At 38.0% G+C, this 19,425-nt stretch overlaps 2 protein-coding genes across 38 annotated transcripts in view; one reads left to right on the top strand and one right to left on the bottom strand.

Moving 5' to 3' along the window:
- RhoGAPp190 (Rho GTPase-activating protein 190) overlaps nt 1-253 on the bottom strand; it is a 181,864-nt gene extending 181,611 nt beyond the window's left edge. For 20 of the 36 annotated variants that reach the window (XM_069312127.1, XM_069312143.1, XM_069312139.1 and 17 more), the window contains exon 1: nt 73-253. The gene's annotated coding sequence lies outside the window, so the exon portion shown is untranslated. The remainder of the gene's footprint in view (nt 1-72) is intronic. The other 16 variants (XM_069312133.1, XM_069312150.1, XM_069312130.1 and 13 more) reach the window with 4 other exon arrangements.
- Nucleotides 254-5,738: 5,485 nt separating this feature from the next.
- Nucleotides 5,739-19,126, top strand: Ada3 (transcriptional adaptor 3). Of its 2 annotated transcripts, none has more exons than XM_045726176.2 (11): nt 5,739-5,863; nt 7,414-7,674; nt 9,633-9,787; nt 10,065-10,196; nt 10,773-10,931; nt 12,513-12,617; nt 13,188-13,300; nt 13,669-13,766; nt 16,200-16,333; nt 17,065-17,226; nt 17,593-19,126. In XM_045726176.2, exons 2-11 carry the CDS (start codon nt 7,416-7,418, stop codon nt 17,737-17,739), a joined length of 1,464 nt encoding a protein of 487 aa, XP_045582132.1. In that variant the 5' UTR covers nt 5,739-5,863; nt 7,414-7,415; the 3' UTR covers nt 17,740-19,126. The 2 variants fall into 2 exon arrangements, with proteins under 2 accessions (XP_045582132.1, XP_045582131.1); XM_045726175.2 differs by having other exon boundaries at nt 5,773-5,910.
- The last annotated feature ends 299 nt before the right edge of the window (nt 19,127-19,425 follow it).

The raw sequence follows: 19,425 nt of genomic DNA, 5'->3' as shown, positions 1-19,425 counted from the left end.
CTCGCCTCTGATCGATTGGACAAATGGTTGATGATTGAATGCAAAATGACTTCACCTGCGTCTGTCACTCACCTTTGGGCGCTACAGGAGTCGTCAGCTTGCCTGGCGGCTCTAATAGTTCACTGTGACAAGTTAAACAACGCGCACGCACTACTAGGAAGGAAAATCAACACACAGACAGTGAGAGTAACAAGAAACACCACCTCACTCACTGGCACTGCGAGCGACACTCCGCCATGTTACACACACTGTTGCCACCACTCCTATACTCATCACTTCTTATACACTATACTCTTACCTCTTCCACTTTCAGATTTGACCGGAAAACTATAATTATATTCTTTTGTTAAATATTTAAATAACAGCGGCAAAAGTCAAAGTGAATAATGAGAGGTGTAAGGGTGTGTATGAGGGATGTTATGAGAGAGGGGTGGAAGAGGGATGTGGTAACAGTGTAGGAGCAGGGCGGGGCCAGACGAGATGTTCCGAGGCTTACTATTGGCCAGCGTCGCCGCCGACACTAAGAGCCTAACACAACTTATTATACAAACTTCACATCTTATAACTCAACTCTAACAAACTACAAGGAACGCTTAACTGTAAAAACATACACAAAGCTGCCTGTATTTATTGCACCTCAAAATATGTTCCTTTACCTGGCGAGATAGAGAGGAGAACGCTAGGTAATCAATAATATAATAGAAAGACGTGCCAGTTTCCTGTAATCAATAAAACTCTTATTATAACATCCGCATTCTCTGGCCCATATCACACAACCTAACCTTTATACCTGTATTTGCCAGCCCAGCCTCCTAAAATGAAAGTACTTAAAATAACTATTTGGTCGAAAGAACCTGTATGTACTGATGGACCACTAAAAAGTGGACTTTGGTATTTTTAATTTACCCATTTGTTTTTGTTTTTTTTACTTTTTTTAATGGCAGCATATATATATAGAACTTAACCTAACCTTTCCTAGCAATCCTAGGCCTAATACACGCTATATTAGGTCTAAGATTATTATGTCCAAGCATGGAGACCTCATCTTCAGAAAGACATAGCTGCTACTGGGAAAGTTCAACACCGGGCAACAAAAATCAATCATTCCAGAATTAATTAATTAAGTCAACTCTATTACCAGAAATGGTCGAGGGGCACAAGGGCTAACAACACTGCGAACCAGGTATGACAGGCCAGATCTCATCGAAACTTTTAAAATACTGAATATTATTCTTGTTTAAGATTCAGCTACTCAGTACAAAAGTTCCAAGTAGCACGGGGTATGGTGAGCCCGTAACTTACCTGGCACAGGAGCGGGGCAAGTAGCACTGGCTATGGTGAGCCCGTAGTGGACTTACCTGGCACAGGAGCGGCGCTGTGCAATTTAGAGGATGTTGATCCAGACAACCTCTTCCAATGGTCAGGTGTACCACAAATAAGAAATAGTTTCAAGCTCAACAAGCTATAATGCAAGGCAGAAAACAGGAAATGCTTTTCACCCACAGGGTTATAAACCCATGAAACCGCCTACCCGTCAATGCCGTACATGCCAAAACACTGCTGAATTTTAAAATCCAGCTCGATAATATCATCATGACAAATGGAGAAACCTTTCAGAAGCCACCGGCTTCCTGAACGTGTCGAGGGCGCTAGAAAGATTGTAGTAGTAGTAGTAGTAGACAAGAATGGTCATTGCCTTAGAATGCAACAGGATCATGAACCAGCTCAGCACCATCATTCCTTACCCTGTGTTTGTCCACCACGAGACCGTGGAACGCTATGTAGACCTCTGCGCTCTGGAGAGTGCATACATCGACCCTAAATTCGACTTCAAGAGGGGACAAGTGACCTTCCTGGAAGAAGATGAAGACCCGACAGGAATACCAATACCACCGCTAACATTCGGGAAGTACATGCGAATACCTCCTGGCCGAGACACCACCAAGCAACAGTGAACTTACCTCTCACCATCTAAATAAGGAAGACGCCTCCTCCAAGCCAGACAGACCACCTCAAGTGAACCAGGACGACACCACCCTGCCCCACCACTAGCCTCCTGCCGCCCAAGAAGAACTTAAGCTACAGGCTTTGACTGAAAAAACATCTCCAATCCAAGGTGGACGGGCCACCGAACTTTCAAGCCTCCTCTCTCCACATCCAAATCCTCTTCCAAGAATTTCATCGCCCCATCCCTCTTCCTCCCACATCCTTTCCAAGCTCTTTGGACATCAAAGCGAAGTAGTAGTAGGCATCCTTCAGTCTCGGAAGATTATGAAGTTGCGCCCTGACAGGCCGCAAAGCCTGGGTAGGTAGATATGGAGGAGAAGCTGTTACCCATGCAGCAGGTCCCCCCTCTCCACGTTGCTGAAATTATCCAATAGAAAGGCAAATGTTAATACACATGGTTCCAGCAACGTCGCAGGAGCTGCCAGAACGAGGTCGACGTCAACAACGAACTGCCTTAGGGGCTCCAACTCCGGATTCTTCCTCGAGGTTGACTCCTGAAGCCTTGCCCAAAAAAGGGGTGTGGCCGCAAGGCAGCGGAGGTTTAAAATCAGGGTTTTCCTTCCCCTAGATGGGCTGCCTTCCCAGGCTATTGTGGCCCTCAAATAAATTCAGGTAAAACACAGCGAAACTAGAGGGACGAGTGCCCATAGTGGAAAGAACAGTGTCACAGTACTCCATACAGAGTACTGTAACTCTTGTATTGGCAAGAACAAGAGAGATGAAAACCCATAGTGACACCGAAAGTTTGAGAGAAATATTTTCCATTGAAAGAGAAGGAGTTGAGTCAAGTATGAGGAGTTCGAGGAAACTGTCAGTAGGTAGCAAGAGATGTATGCCTTCAGTCGCCTTCTGACTAAGGAAAGAGACCCTGCAGTCTCCGTAGGCGGAATGGTAACACACTCGCCTCGCACTTCGCATGCGATTTGGCCTGGGTTCGTATTCTGGCTGGGGAGGATGGACTAGGCGACAACCCTCAACAATACGCCCCTGTTCACCCAGCAGTGAATTCGTTGTTAAATGATTTGGCGGGTCGTATTCCAGGGAAAATTAAGATTAAGGACCTGCCCGAAACGCTATGCGTGGTATTTTTTTTTTTTGCGTGGTAGTGGCTTGACAAGAAATTAAGAACGCTTATATATATATGTCGTACCTAATAGCCAGAACGCACTTCTCAGCCTACTATTCAAGGCCCGATTTGCCTAATAAGCCAAGTTTTCATGAATTAATGTTTTTTCGTCTACCTAACCTACCTAACCTAACCTAACCTAGCTTTTTTTGGCTACCTAACCTAACCTTACCTATAAATATAGGTTAGGTTAGGTTAGGTAGGGTTGGTTAGGTTCGGTCATATATCTACGTTAATTTTAACTCCAATAAAAAAAAAATTACCTCATACATAGAGAAAAGGGCAGCTTTATCATTTCATAAGAAAAAAATTATAGTAAATATATTAATTCAGGAAAACTTGGCTTATTAGGCAAATCGGGCCTTGAATAGTAGGCTGAGAAGTGAGTTCTGGCTACTAGGTACGACATATATATATATATATATATATATATATATATATATATATATATATATATATATATATATATATATATATATATATATATATATATATATGTCGTACCTAGTAGCCAGAACGCACTTCTCAGCCTACTATGCAAGGCCCAATTTGCCTAATAAGCCAAGTTTTCATGAATTAATTGTTTTTCGACTACCTAACCTACCTAACCAAACCTAACCTAAAAAGATAGGTTAGATTAGGTTAGGTAGGGTTGGTTAGGTTCGGTCATATATCTACGTTAATTTTACCTCCAATAAAAAAAAATTCACCTTATACATAATGAAATGGGTAGCTTTATCATTTCATAAGAAAAAAATTAGAGAAAATATATTAATTCAGGAAAACTTGGCTTATTAGGCAAATCGGGCATTGCATAGTAGGCCGAAAAGTGCGTTCTGGCTACTAGGTACGACATATATATATATATGCCCAAGATTACCATCACAGTGCCGTCGGGATGATGGGCAAATAGCCTCGGCTACCATCATTTGGCTGTAATGATCGAGTGGTTAAGGTCTCTTATACACCAGTTGCATAGTGCTTGAGAATCTGAAGTAAGGCAGAAGCTATTCTGACAGGTTTTGTGCCAATCGCACATTAATCAAAGAAAAGTAAATCAAAGAAAAAACTGCTTGTGTCCTCTACAGTATGAGAGCTGCCGATAAAAACCAAAGAAAAACTTCAAACATTTAATATAACAAAAAAGACTTTAATAACACACAAAATAATAATTAATAATTAATGAAAAACAAAACCCTTAGGCACTTGGCTTTACACAAGATCAAAAAGAGAAATATATACAAGTGAAATTTACGTTAATATCAAAGGTGCAATAATTCTTTATACAAAAACCGTAATTAAGCGTCTGCCATCACCCGGGGGAGCAAGAGTAGATGTTACAGCTGAGAACACTCGAAGTGTATTCTAATGTCTGGACGATTGATTGATTGATGAAGATTAAGCCACCCAAAAGGTGGCACGGACATGAATAGCCCGTAAGTGGTGGCCCTTTTGAGCCATTACCAGTATCATTATCTGATACAGGAGATCTGTGGAGGTGCGACTGCATCCTACGGAGAGGTCGTGACCTCTGAATGTCTGGACGAATGATTGATGAAGATTAAGCCACCCAAGAGGTGGCACGGGCATGAATAGCCCGTAAGTGGTGGTCCTTTTGAGCCATTTCCAGTATCATGAGCTGATACTGGAGATCTGTGGAGGTGCGACTGCACCCTGCGTGACGGGAGATCGTCTCCCGAATGTCTGGACATTGATTGATTGATGAAGATTAAGCCACCCAAAAGGTGGCACGGGCATGAATAGCCCGTAAGTGGTGGCCCTTTTGAGCCATTACCAGTATCTAAAGATGATACTGGAGATCTGTGGAGGCGCGACTGCACCCTGCGTGACGGGAGATGTCTCCCGGACCAAATGGTGACCAGATGGTGAATGTCTGGACGCTGGCGAGCCCTATTTATATGAGGCATGACGTCAGAGGTAGCGCGAATCTGAAGGTAACTATCGGCTAGCAGAAGAATGGTCGTTAGCGGGTGGCGTCTAGTCCCCTGCCGAGACTGGCAGCAGGGGACCTGGCGCGAATCTGAAGGTAACTATCGGCTAGCAGAAGAATGGTCGTTAGCGGGTGGCGTCTAGTCCCTTGCCGAGACTGGCAGCAGGGGACCTGGCGCGAATCTGAAGGTAACTATCGGCTAGCAGAAGAATGGTCGTTAGCGGGTGGATTATGTGCCTCTGTAACCCTTTCCACTACCGTCCACAAGATGGGTATGGTTTTTTTTTTATTATTATTATTTTCTACCACAGACGTGGCCACATAATAAATGAACTAAACTAAAAAAAAAACTAAAAACAGTATTGTTTGAAAATAGCAAGACATGGGTTGACATTTAGGGGGTAAGGTAGGTTACATGGAGTTTATTAGGTAGAACTTAGTTTTCCTATTAAACTGGTTAAGAGAGGTACAGCCTTTGACATGAATGGGAAGGTCATTCCACATTCTGGGCTCCCTTGATTTGTAGAGCATTTCTAGTTTAGTTAAGGCGCAGTCTTGGATTATCAAATATATATATGTAATATATATCTAGAGAGACATATATATTTAGAGATATATATATAGCCACCTTAACTTGTATAAAAGTTAAGGTGCGGCGGGTGTTGGGAGGATCGGAGGACAGCCGCCCTGGAGGAGTGTAAACAGTGGTGGCTGGTGGCGGGCGTCGCGTACCTCCCCTCTTCTCTCACATTACCTCCTTCTTCTCACACATTACCAATGTAAGGTCACTTGTCTGGCCTTCAGCCGAGTCTAAGTGCTCTTGGAGGTGCGTCTTGGGCAGCGATCGCCTGGAAAATGTTATTAGTGTCAGCTTTGGGCATTTGTGTAGTTAAGTCAGGTTCTTTGGTCCAATTCACGGCTAGTAACTTATTTTGTCCTATTGTCATCCCGGCTTGGTGCCCTCTTTTGATAATTACTTCCTTCCTATTGTCATATTAATGCAATATTATGTTGACAGACGTTAAATACACTTATTTTGTCCAAGATTAGTCAAATTATTGAGAATCATGTTTTTTCTGTTGATGTACAGTATTTTCAAGATTGTACTACTATTAAAGATATTATTTTCAGGCAAGGAATCCTAAACAATAGTTAATTACAAAATAATGATTAAAATACAAGACGAGTAAGCTGATAATTGTAGATTTTATCTTGGTAAAATACAATATTTTTTATAACCCTATTTTATAATGTATAACTACAGTTGTAGGTGTACAAATATTCAGTAGGTCTTTATTACCAAGTGCTAGATAATCATAATGGCTGAGTAGCAGCTTCTGAAAGTGATCTTGTCTAACTGCCTTCTGCACCTTATACCAAGCAGACTTTTATAGTCAGAACTTGTGCACTATTAGGTTAGACTTGGTTAGGTAATATTATAATTATGTTAGGGGGTTAGCTTTGGTTTGGTTTAACCAAGAGATTAGCTTTTACCAGTCTACTTACAATAGATTGTGCATGAGTATCTTTAACTCTCTTAATATAATACTCTTCTATTTCTTCTGGAAATGGAATAATGACTAATAGTATCTATTTACATTTTTATGTTAATTTTCTCCTTATACAATACATAGCATATGATTTGTCTATTCTTATGATATAGGCTACCCCCAGTAATGCTGACCTGAAATATTCTGTGTATTAGAGACTTTATTTAATGTGCAAGCTCTGTACCTACCAATATATCACTCTAATATGTTCTTATGTTTATTTTATAAATAAAATTATTATTATTATTTCACAGAGAAATCACATTAACATGATATATCAAAGAACAAATCCACAGGAGCCTTGATGAGGGTTCGAACCAGTGCAGTGGGTGGTCTCGCGCACACGCCCCAGACAATCTGGTCCATAACATGGTCATGTTGTGGCCTGGTTGTCTGGGGCGTGTGCATGGGACTACCCACTGCATGGGTTCGAATCCTCATCATGGCTTCTATGTATTTTCTTACTGATACATCACTTTAGCGTGGTTACTCTCTGTGTATTATTATTATTATTGTTATTATTATTATTATTATTATAAATAAAAGTACACTGTGTGAGCATGCATGTGTATACAGTACATACTTACAAATGGAGTTCAAGGGTTTCATGCAGTGGGGGGGGGGGGGAGGAGGTAAAGACTTTTTATTATTTTATAAGGTCTTATTTTATTATTTAATTTTTAATTCGTATACAGAATTACAAATTTATTCAGAATTAATAAATTTATTTGATTTATTTCAACTGGAAACTTTTTATCATCAGTAATTTATACTTACAGGAATGATGCCCCCCTCACCAAATAAGTCTAAAAGTGTCCATAAATCGTCGGGGAAATTATTTCGTCACAAAGACAAGGAACGCTCAGGAAGTAGTGGCAGCAGCAGTGGAAGCAGTGCTAACAATGGAAGCAGTAGCAGCAGCAGCAGTAGTAGTAGCAGTAGTAAACGAGATGACCCCATGGATCTTAAAGACTGTCCTCTTGGTCTTCCTGTTGTTGGGTCCTTGGACCATGCTCGATCACTCCCTCGCTACACAGCACGTAAGTTCACAAGTGTATTTTCTCTTTGTTGAATGCCTATTACATCCTTGAATTAAATTATAGTAGAAATAGAGATGTTTAAATGGTTTCTGTATTATTTTTCCAGTGTTTTTATATATATACATACATACATACTTGTACACAAGAGTCACCCAGTGTTTTGTGTATTACCCTGGTTGCTGTACTGTATTAGCTTATCACTTGCAACAACTTCAACTACCACTATTGACTTACATTTTGCATTCTCTGAGTCTCTCTTCCTCGTGGGGAAGAAGAATTCAGGGATATATAAATTTAATTTCTTGATATTTGAATCAATTAATTTTTCTCTGTACTGTGCAGCATTTCAAAAACTAAGGCATTTTTAACCACTTTTGAAATATTCACCAAGCACATCATTAGCTGTTGCATAGGTGAACTACTTGTTTAATTTTTTCAAAGTTATGTTTAAAAGATAGTATTGAATGTAATGAAATACCTCTTTCTGATAGGGCCTCAGTGCCACCCTAAAGCTAGCTTGCAGAGATGACTCCTCCCTAATAAGTAGCGTCAGCCTTAGGAGTTCTGTATGGCCCACAAAATCAGAACCAGAACCTGGCTTCCCTCACAGAGGTATAGGGAGCAGGGGATTCTTATGATCACCCTCACTGAGAAAACAATCAGAAAGTTAGTGAAGCAATACAGATAACTGTAAGGTCAAAGAAAGCAAAGCACTGAAATTGGTGAGAAACAGGAGGCAGCATTACCAGGAACTTCTGGCTTCCATGCCATCTTGGCCTCAGTCCTGTTGATGTCCACAAATGCAGACCACCTCAAGTTGTTGGCTTTAGTGGGTCCCATTTTTTTCTGACGTAAGTGTGAGGCTTGGGAGCTTTATGATGTTCTTGTGTGTCATACGTAAAAACTTGGACTGGCTTCAGGAGGGACCTTCAGACTTCAAATGATTTCAATAGAAATCTGGTTGTATGACTCTTACAAATCATCAGTGGTACAGTGGTAGAGTATGCGGCTGACAATGCCTTGGTCGTTGGTTTGTGTCGCTTCACAGCCCCAGTGGATTTTCTCACTGTATTTGGGCTTGGATTTCAGAGGTTCAACAGGGTCCTGGTAAATTATTATCTGGTCAGTGTTCCAAATTAAATAAAATCAAAAACATTATTCATAAATGGTTGTACATTTATAATTGTGAAAGTTTACATAAAATGTACAGTACATTAAATACTTTTGTGTCACAATAACAACATAGTACATAGACATTGTCATTATTAGAATCATAAACTTATTCTCTAACAACTAATATAAATCATTATAATACTGACTGGAATAGATAGGATTATATGTAGCAGTCTAAATCAGACTTTCATTTTAGGCATAAAGTAAGTAACATTGTCAGGCTTGTTTTGCCCTAGGTCAGATTTCCTATACTGGTAACGCCATGATTTCCCCACTTCCCCTATACTGGATACATTGGTTAATGATCCTTCAGCTCCAGACTGAGGCCAAGATGGCATGAAATCTGGAAGTTCCTGGTGATGATGTCTCCTGTTGGTAGCCAGCAGTAATTAAGGGGGTTCAAGCTAGTTTGAGTGAATAGTATTTAGAATTGTTTGGCTGTTTCGGTGCTTTCCTTTCTTTGAATATTGCAGTTTTCTGTATTGCTTCACTGACTTTGTGGAATTTTATTAGTGAGGGTGATCATAATCCCCTGCTTCCTTTGCCTCTGTGAAGGAGCCAGGTTGTGGATATGGTTCCCATTAGGCCATTCAGGACTCGTAAGGCTGATGTCACTCGGTAGGAGGAGCTATCTTAGCGAGTTAGCTTCAGGGAGCCACTGTTCAGCCCCTCAAGCAATTGTATTTTATTTTTGAAGTTTACACTGGGGTATGTACTGTACTGATGTTTTGATGACTACCTGTAAGAACCCTGCAGTCCTTACAACTAAAAGGTGTCATTCACAGTTGTGAATAATGAAGGGGTGTCAATGGAGGAACTGGATGGTCTTCAATTAGAGCTGGAGTTATTGCTGTCATCAGTTTTGGTACGACAGATGGCTTTTAACAACCAGCTGTCCATCATTTACCAGTTAGAAAAAGGCAAATACGTTCCAAAGCCTGTGAGTACTATGCTGTTTTATTGATTATTTTTTCCTTCCTGTTATTCACATTAATATTTTATTCTGTTGTCTTTTGAAATTCTGCTGATCATATTATACTTAATTATCTCTTTTTTTCTAAGTCTCCTTGTTTTGCTCTTATTAATGTTATACACTCTAGTCATCTGTTTAAGTATGCTATGTTGGATGATACTTTATAGTGCTAAGTGCAGTATGGCTTTTATATGATGTTGAATAAGAAGCAATCACATATTGACTAGTGTTCCTTTTAATTTAGCCTGTGTCACCTGGTAAGAAAATGAAACGAGATGAAGGTGAAAGGCCATCAAAGAAGATGAAAGATTCTAGTGGAAAGTCACGAGAGGTTTTATCTTCACCTGGACCTCCACCTGGAGTTAAACCCTCTAAGGTACACTATAGTTTATTACAACATAGTACTCTATATTACATTGTAACTTTGCATATATTAAACAAATTATTATGATAAGGTTGAATTTATAGTATTATGTAAATTCAGGGACAGTTAGACTAGTCTTATTAAATTCTAACTTGCTAACTGCTTTAGTATAATCAATGTATGAATGTACTCTGCCTGGAATGCTATGCGTGTTAGTGGCTTTACAAGAATGTAAAATTCTGATCTTATGTAATCTCTCAAACCCATTGTACCTTCTTGTATTTTAAATAAATTTATTATTACAGTATTATTATTATTATTATTATTATTATTATTGAGGAAATCCACCGGGGCTGTGAGGTGGCGCGAACCTACAACCTCGGCATTGCCAGTTGCATACTCTACCACTGCCGTAGGTTCTGGTCTGCTGGGGGTCATAGGTTCGCGCTACCTCACAGCCCTGGTGGATTTTCTCATTGATATTTGTCACGTTAGTGTGATTATTATTATTATTATTATTGTTTATTGTAAGATATTGCTTATTCTTTAAATGTAATGTCTAATATTTACTATATGTTACTCCAACAGGTCAAATGCTCAGTTCAGAAATATGAACCAGTATTTGATGTCCCAGATTTAGGTCCACCAGAGCAGCCTAAACCACCACCACCTAAGAATGACATTACTAATCGCTTCTGGGCCTATGTAGAGCAGTACTGTCAAGAAATTACTGTGGATGATATAAAGGTAAGTGATTAATAATCCACTTCAATCCATACACTGTACAAAAGAAACTTTTCATTACCTGAGAAAGAGGAAGAAAAATAGATAGTGTATGTACACAAAGTGAAGATGAACTGTAAAAAACAAAATTACCTCACATTGTTTCACTATGATGAGGTATGGGAGTTGTACAATAGTAACTGATAAGAGATTTTTTTGTATTTTCTTCTGTTTCTGGGGGTTTTATATAAAAATTGTTTTAATTATTTATATTCTAAACATACATAATTGAAACAATCATTAGTGTACAGAAGTACACCACATTACCTGTACTTTTTAGGCCTAAGGTATTTTTCATTTTCCCTTCTGTTTCCTTTGTTCATTGTGCTCTGTGTACACTAACACTACAGTCAAGTATTATGCGGGAAGAGGTTGCATCTGATTTAAACACCACGCAACATTTTTTTTGTCACTAAATAAAATGTAATCGTCATAGGTGGCACTGTTAAGTGTATTAGCTTGTGGAACCAAGTTTGTTTTATTTGACAATGCAGAGTTCTCTCTACCATGATCTTGAGGTTATCTTGAGATGATTTTGGGGCTTTTGGTGTCCTCGCGGCCCGGTCCTCGACCAGGCCTCCACTCCCAGGAAGCAGCCTGTAACAGCTGACTAACACCCAGGTACCTATTTTACTGCTAGGTAACAGGGGCATAGGGTGAAAGAAACTTTGCCCATTGTTTCTCGCCGGTGCCCAGGATCGAACCCGGGACCACAGGATCACAAGTCCAGCGTGCTGTCCGCTCGGCCGACCGGCTCCCTCACCATAACTTGCACTATGAACAGTAGCACATGATCACAATAATACAGTATCTTAAAGCACTAATTTGGTACTGTTGCCAACTCAGAGTATTGAAATATAAAAATATAAAATGATCTGAGAACGTTGGGAACTCTCGAGAGTATAGGCTGAACAATCAAGTGTTGATGACAGTGCTTTGTGCCACCCACCAACCAGTTTTTTAATTGCTTTCCTTGCTGTTAGCCACTTTATAATGAGGTGGACATACAAGTTAACTATGTGTGCTTGTGTTTGGAAGAAGAGATTCATAACTGGATGGAATGCATTTACTAATGCCTGGAAGGGAAACTATGGATAGCATGAGGTTTAATGAGCTGAGAATCACTAGTGTGTTGCACAAGGAATAACTTAACATATAAATAATTATGTGATGAAAACAGTAGTAATACAAGTGTTGAGAAAATGGAAAATGACAATGTCATTCAATTTGGATTAGATGATATTAGGACATAACCTTTACAGTAAATCTTTATATTAACATTCTTAAGTGGTGTGGACAGTAACAAAAAGAACAAAAATTAAATGATGCTGATTGTTTATTAAATGGTTTTGTTCTTCAAGAGAACAAAACTAATGACTGTGAATACTAATTAGGGTGAGAGATGAGCATAGTGTTTTGGCTGAAGTAGGGCTCTTGGACCAAAGTGGATACACTTTGTAATTGTTTGTAATAGTCACATGCAATAGTAGAGTATTTTTCTGTTTATGTATATACATCAGTATTTATATAATATTAACTTTTCAGATGTTGGAGGACCTTATTAATAGTCCCAATGATGACAGTGACTATTTTAAGACTCCACCGTTGGGACGCCACTACACTCTGCGGTGGGCTCAAGAAGATTTACAGGTAAAGTATTGCTCCCCTTTCAGCGCCAGCTTCTGCTGAATTGGACTGGACAGTATTTCAATTGTTTATATTTTGATACTTTTTCTACAGTAAAGTAGCTCTTTCAATTTTGTTTTTCATATTGCATATACAGTACTGGGAGAATGAACAAATCCACAAGGGCCGTTCCTTGTAGAATGTCCTGATTTTCAGGATGATTGGATATCTTATTTTCGCAGTATTCTTTTGAGTCACAAATCCCTAGATAAAAATTTTGGTGAATGTGATATCTTTGATATTGCTTGTCTTACGTCTTTTTGCTCTTTTATTGGCATCCTAAATGATATCTTGGATTTGTTTCATATTCTTTGACTTGCATGGTGCTAAATAGTCTTTCAGGCTTGGTGCATTCTTTTGATAATTACTTAATGCTCCCCATATGCTTGGTATCTTCTCTTATCTCTCTTAGTCACAAAATGCTGTAATCTATTTGCACGTAATGACAATATTGTTAAGAATTTACAATTTTGTATGGAAAATATTTGTCAGTATGTGACCATAGTTGCAAAATGTTATTCACTTTTTTCCTAGGATGAGCAGAAAGAAGGTATGAAGCTGGCTGAAGGGAAGAAGAAAGGAATAAAGGGGGATTCTGGTAACTCTGACTTGTCGGATAAACTTCTGAAAGAAGTGGATATGAATGGGTAAGTGATGTTAAGGCTGAGCTTGCCATTGTAATAGATGCAGCATTTTTTATAAGCAGACATTGCTCCTGAGATCTTGACACCATACTTTGAGTTAATGGTCCTGTCTTACCTGCCTCATTTATGTATGCCTTCATGTTTTGTTACTGCTTTCCCTGTAATAATTGATAATATGCTGCATATTCTTCATGCTACATTAATAAATGATTACAATAGCTATACAGTACATTACTTCAGTGTTGGATATTTACACAGGACTTGAGATGTGCATTTAATTGGCTTCATGATGCTCAAGCGGCAGATAATGAAAAAATATATATGTTTATCCATGGGAAGTGTATAACAAGGTGGTGGTGCACTCTCCGCAGCTGCAGTGATGACGTTGCCCCGCTTGGCCCTCTCACACAGAGACTAATTGCTGGTCTCGTAGAGGAGAATGTCCTAGTATCTGATATTGAGAACAAAGGTAATTATTTCCTGATACTATTAATATTAATACTGTATTCACACTATCCTTTCTTTTTATATCTATCCTTAAAGAATGATTTGGCATTTACAAAATTTTGTCGGTCAGATCAGTTAGGTGTTCCTAGTTAAAATTTTATCTATTCATTCACTAAAATGTTTTGTTTTCGTCAGAGCTTAGCTGTGGTGAACATCTTAGTATGTTATGTTGGAATATTCCGATACCCTACACTAGAAAGTATAATACTGGTTGTTATTGATGTTATTTTCTGTAATACTTTATACCTTCCTGAATTTGCTGTTCTCTTGATGGGAAAATGGTTCTAGTTGGTGAGCAAATGTTCAAGAAAACCCAAGCATGCACCAAGTTTTTTGATGTTTGAGAAATTGTTGGAGGTGCCTAGATGTTTTTTAGGTTGCTGTCTAGCAGTGCACATAATTGTTGTCTAGTGTGCAACAGGGAAGGGTGAGCTGCTGGTCGATTAAGGCAGTGTCTGGGATGGTCTTGGACGTAGGTTTGAATCCTCTTTACGGCCCTTGTGGATTTGTTCATTTGATGCATCGTGCTATTGTGATTTGTGTGTGCAATGAAGTAAGGGCGAAGAGGTAGAACGGCCTGTTGACTTAGCTCGAGTGCATGGGGGAGTTGTGTAAAACCCTGGTTTGTGTCTCGAGAGAGGCTGCAGGATCCAATAAGTTCAGTAGAACTTCTGGTTTCAACTCTCTTTGACCATGTTGTAGCTCAGTCGATTAAAGTAGCGTCTGGGATGCTCTCGGATGTAGGTTCGAATCCTCGACATGGTCCTTGTGGATTTGTTCGTGAACTGCTACATAGTCTTCCTGGCTTGGAGCCTTCTTTTGATAATTAATTACTTGGTTAATTACTACATTCACAAACAACACTGTAGTTACAAGATGAGAGCTATGCTCGTGGTGTCACGTCTTCCCAGCACTCTGTCATGTAATGGTTTGAAACTAATGCACTGATAGTTTTGGCCTCCACCACATTCTCACTTGTTCCAACCGTCTACCACTCTGTTTGCAAAAGTGGATTTTCTTATATTTCTTCGGTAGCTTTGTTTAGTTGGCTTATATCTATGATCTCTTGTTCTTGAAGTACCGGGTCTCGGGAATTCTTCCCTATCAATTTTGTCAGTTCCTGTTACTATTTTGTATGTAGTGAACATATTGCTCCTTTTTTCATCTATCTTCTTGTTTTGGCATATTTAATGCCTCTAACCTCTCCTCGTAGCTCTCGTCTGTGCATTTGGTTTTAACTATTTTTCTAGTGTTTTGACTACCACACTTGTTAACGATATGGGTCTATAATTTTGAAGGTCTTCTTTGCAACCATTTTTGTAGATTGGAACTAGATTTGCCATTTTCCATACATTTGACATCCATACAATTTATACATCTGTACACAAAGATGTCTAAATTATCAATTAAAGGGGAATGCTCAGGTCAGGTACACATTCTCTCAGAAACGAAGGTGAAACTCCATCTGGTCCAATTACTTTATTTCTTCCTAGCTCATTGAGTAATTTTCCGACTTTGTGTGTTTAATTACCTAAATGTAGTTATGGGGTGAGAGCTATGCTCGTTGAGTCCTGTCTTCCCAGCACTCTTTATCATATGACGCTTTGAAACTACTGATGGTTTTGGCCTCCACCACCTTCTCGCTTAACTTGTTCCAACCGTCTACCACTCTGTTTGCAAAAGTGAACTTTCTAAGTTTTTTTTTAACACTTTTTCTTTGAACCTATGTCCTCTTGTTCTTGAAGTTGCTGTTTTCAAAAATTCTTCTTTGTCAATTTTATCTTTGTTATTATTTTGTATGTACAGTAGTGATAATATCATCTCTTGTTTTTCAGTTCTTGGAGCCATTTAGTTACATGTCTTTCTAACTTTTTAAGTTTATTGATTTGTTTGTTGAGATTATGGGCACCATACAACTGCTGCATATTCCAACTTTGGTCTCTCAAAGGTCATGAACAATTTCTTTAATTATTCATTTCTTTAATTGTTTAATCACCATCTGTGTACTTAAGTGATTTTAAAGTTGGAAAGAGTAGCATATGCTTCTTACGCAGTGCTCTTTGTGTGGTCCTCGGGTGATATTTTCTATCCAGAACCACACCCTAGATTTTTCTTTATCAGAATTCTTTAAAGCTCTTTCACATAATTTATTAATTTGTTTGTTTGTGTGTCTGTCTGTTTCTTTCTTTCTTTCTTTTCATGAATCTGTTAGAGCCTGACATACAGTACATTAGGTTAGTATTTGAGTTAGTGGGTCTCGCAAACAAAACTGATTCCTTTCATTGCATCTGAACTTTTATTTGATTGGTTTCCTTTTGAGTGGGATATTACTTTACATTGAAGCTTTCAAAATATTGTACATGTTGTTGTATTTAAAAATAAAATTTTACAACAGGAGTGGATGGATTGGGCCATACACGACCAGGCCTCATCAAATCTTTAGGATTAGGCAGTGCATCCAGTCTGGAGAAGCGAATAAAAAAAGAACTTCAGGAACAAGGAGTCATGGAGACAGATTATGGCAACGAGGTAATGTGAGTTATGGAAAGGATAAAAGTAGGCTATTTTATAAGATGCTGGAAACATGTTGAAAACCTCAACTATCATACTGCAAACTTTATAATACAGTATGTCACACAAGTTACAAGGATAATTATCTCTCAAGATACAGTAGTTAGCTTAGTTATGAAAATTTAATAGTGTTTACACCGTAAACACTATTAAATTGCAAATAACATACACAAAGCAGTATGTTTAGTACTGCTTGGGTATTAGACATTTGTCTAGTATGGGTCACAAGTCTATATTATTTACAGATGCAGTATTCTGTGCTTGTCTTAATGTATTTAGTGAATTTAAATCGAATGCTGGATTAATTAGAAATTGTTTTAACTTTAGTACTTGGGTTCTAGAGATGTACAATGTTTGTTGTTATGAGAATGTATATGTATTTACATCAAACTTTATAAGCTAGTAGTGACTAATTAAACTTTCATGTGAATAAATATACAGTACTGTATTATGAAATATCATATATTTATTATGTTGTTATATATGAAACATACATTAAGATTTGTCTTGCAGGCAAAATGTAATTTACAAATTACAGTAAATTACTGTACTTGCATCTTGGTCTGTGTTTGTAGTGTTTCTCTACATTGTTGTCAGTGTGTTGTGCTCTCTTCAGCCAAGCAATACTAAGCTTGCATAATTTTGAATGTATTACAGATGTAGGTATAAACCAGATAAAAAACTTTCAGGACGATGATGATGAAATATTATCGGAGCTCCGACGGTGTCAATCTGAACTACGTGCAGTTTCGGCTCACAATGTCACACAATTGACTCGCTTGCTGAATCTTGCCCGAGAGTCACTGGTGCGTCATGATCTAAAAAAGAGACTTCGAGATGCAGATCAAAAGGTGAGTTGCTTTTTGATCAGATTGCTAATGCTGTGGAAATTTAAAAAATGTGTTCACAAAAATACAATACCGTACAGTATTGTTATAGTGTGCCGAGATGAATATGAGAATATCATTGGCAGAGCTAAGTGTTACCATTAGAAATTGAGCAGAGGCTCACAAATTTAATAAGCAATTATCATAATACTGAGGTATTTATAATGGTTGATAATGTTCAATCAGGTTGTGAAGATTAGATAATCATAAAATATTGTTTTACAGTTCAAGTGTAAAGAGGATACTGTTACACTTTTTGTATTCATTGTTATGATGTCAGAGAAATAATGACTTGTGTATCATTGCAGTTTTATTATTTGGTCTTGACAGGTGGTGGAAGCATACAGAACAATAGCAGCGGCTCGCCAGAAAAAGAAAACTCCATCTAAGAAGGATAAAGATATTGCATGGAAGGCTCTAAAAGACCGAGAAGTTATTGTTCGACAATTAGATTTAGCATTGAATAATAATTGTTAAATATGTATAGTAATGCAGGATATTAAGTGGCGCTTTACATTATAAGTTATATAATAATCTGCCTATGCCTGTACAGTGGTACCTCCGTTTTTTAATTTAATCCATTCCCAGAGACGGTTCGACAACCAAATTAAAAAACCAAAACCCATTTTCTAATAAGAAATACTGTAATGGAAGTTGAATTAGTCTGTTCCACACCCCCAAAAATATTAACTTAAAAATACATTTTATACATAATACTTGATCCATATTTTGTACTACATTATGTATAAGTATATCTTACTTTTATTGAGGACTCTTGTTGGCATTTGGAAGACGGTGAGGAGGAGGAGGAGAGGTGTTAGTGTTCGGAAGGAAAGTCCCCTTCCATTATAACATCAGGCAGTGAGGACATTTCTGGGGTACTCTCTCTCCTATATTTTGCAGGCATATTTCTATATTTTGCAGGCTGGTTGTGGCTCACTGCTTGCTTGTCTTACTAAGAATCTGTCTAAAGACACTTGTTTTTCCCTACGTTTTGACACTTGTCTGTAGTGAGACATCACATTCATTCATTACGAATGATCTCTTGTTTTTTCTCTATCATCCTCACAACTATTTTCTTAGGTTGAACTTTATCACTGACTTTCTTGGGACACTTGGTGTGATATATTATAAGTAAGTGTATGTTCAGAAACCAAAAAAGCACAAAAACAATTAAATTCTTCACAAAGAATTCAATCGTGGTCGTCACTAGGCGGGACACACTGGTAGACTGAGGCACACCACGTGCATCAACAAACTCGAGAAGTGAGGCAAACCTCGAATACCGAGTTGAATTTTATGAAGAATTTGAGCTTGAAAACCGACAAATTTGAATAGAGGGGCATTCAAAAACTGAAGTTCCACTGTACAGTATATTTATAGACCATCGTCACAAGCAGAATTCTCGTCATTGTAATAAACTGTGCTAATATTATTAGCTATGAAGTATTAAGGAATAAATATGTGTAACATTAATGTAAGAAAAATGGCTGACACTTTCTAGCAGTAGTGCTTACCATTAGTTATTGACAGCAGTGTATGCTTTAATGTATGTTATTTGGTGTTTATTTTTTTTTTATATTGTACTTAGAATAAGCATTTTCAATATTTAAGTACTATTTAAAAATATTTTTTTTAAACATTGTATAATACAAGCTTAAATGTCTTTAAATATTTAATTAAAATTAGGACAACATGTTTCTGTGTCTTGTTGCTTTAGATGTTAGCAAATTAACCATTAATGCGATGCATCATGGAAAGATACTCTCAACATGCAAGAATAATCTCATTAACTACGTTGTTAAGACAATTTTGTATGGAACCATTTGTCTTCTAACTTTTATTAAAAGTTTAAAAGCATCAATTGCTGTATAATTTCCCCTAGAGTGCCTAAGCAGTGTGTTTGAGCCATCATAGGCTTAAGAAGTTAGATGACTTAGCTTCAGATGCACATTGAAGGTTGTGTTATTTTTAACTCGCAGCTTTTGTAGAAACGTATTATACATTTATTGGTAGTCTAGAGTCAGTTGTTACCCATGTTTCTCAGGCTTTTAAGAATCATAAGACATTTTCTCTACAGTTATTATTTGACAGGGCTCTGTTCCAAAATTTAAAATGCCAGCTAGATAAAGCAAAGCATACAGCTATTATGTTCCTATCAGG

This window comes from Procambarus clarkii, chromosome 71 (assembly GCF_040958095.1).
Source record: "Procambarus clarkii isolate CNS0578487 chromosome 71, FALCON_Pclarkii_2.0, whole genome shotgun sequence".
In the NCBI taxonomy this organism is placed as follows: domain Eukaryota; kingdom Metazoa; phylum Arthropoda; class Malacostraca; order Decapoda; family Cambaridae; genus Procambarus; species Procambarus clarkii.
The sequence above is the reverse complement of the archived record's forward strand: the minus strand, read 5'-3'. Positions and strand labels throughout refer to the sequence as shown.

What these genes read in the sequence shown, in the direction of transcription:
- Ada3 (XM_045726176.2), top strand. Translation starts at nt 7,416, where the DNA reads ATGATGCCCCCCTCACCAAATAAGTCTAAAAGTGTCCATAAATCGTCG. An exon ending in ACTCCCTCGCTACACAGCAC is followed by an intron (nt 7,675 to 9,632) that starts GTAAGTTCACAA and finishes TGTCATTCACAG; the next exon opens with TTGTGAATAATGAAGGGGTG. An exon ending in AAAGAAGTGGATATGAATGG is followed by an intron (nt 13,301 to 13,668) that starts GTAAGTGATGTT and finishes CACTCTCCGCAG; the next exon opens with CTGCAGTGATGACGTTGCCC.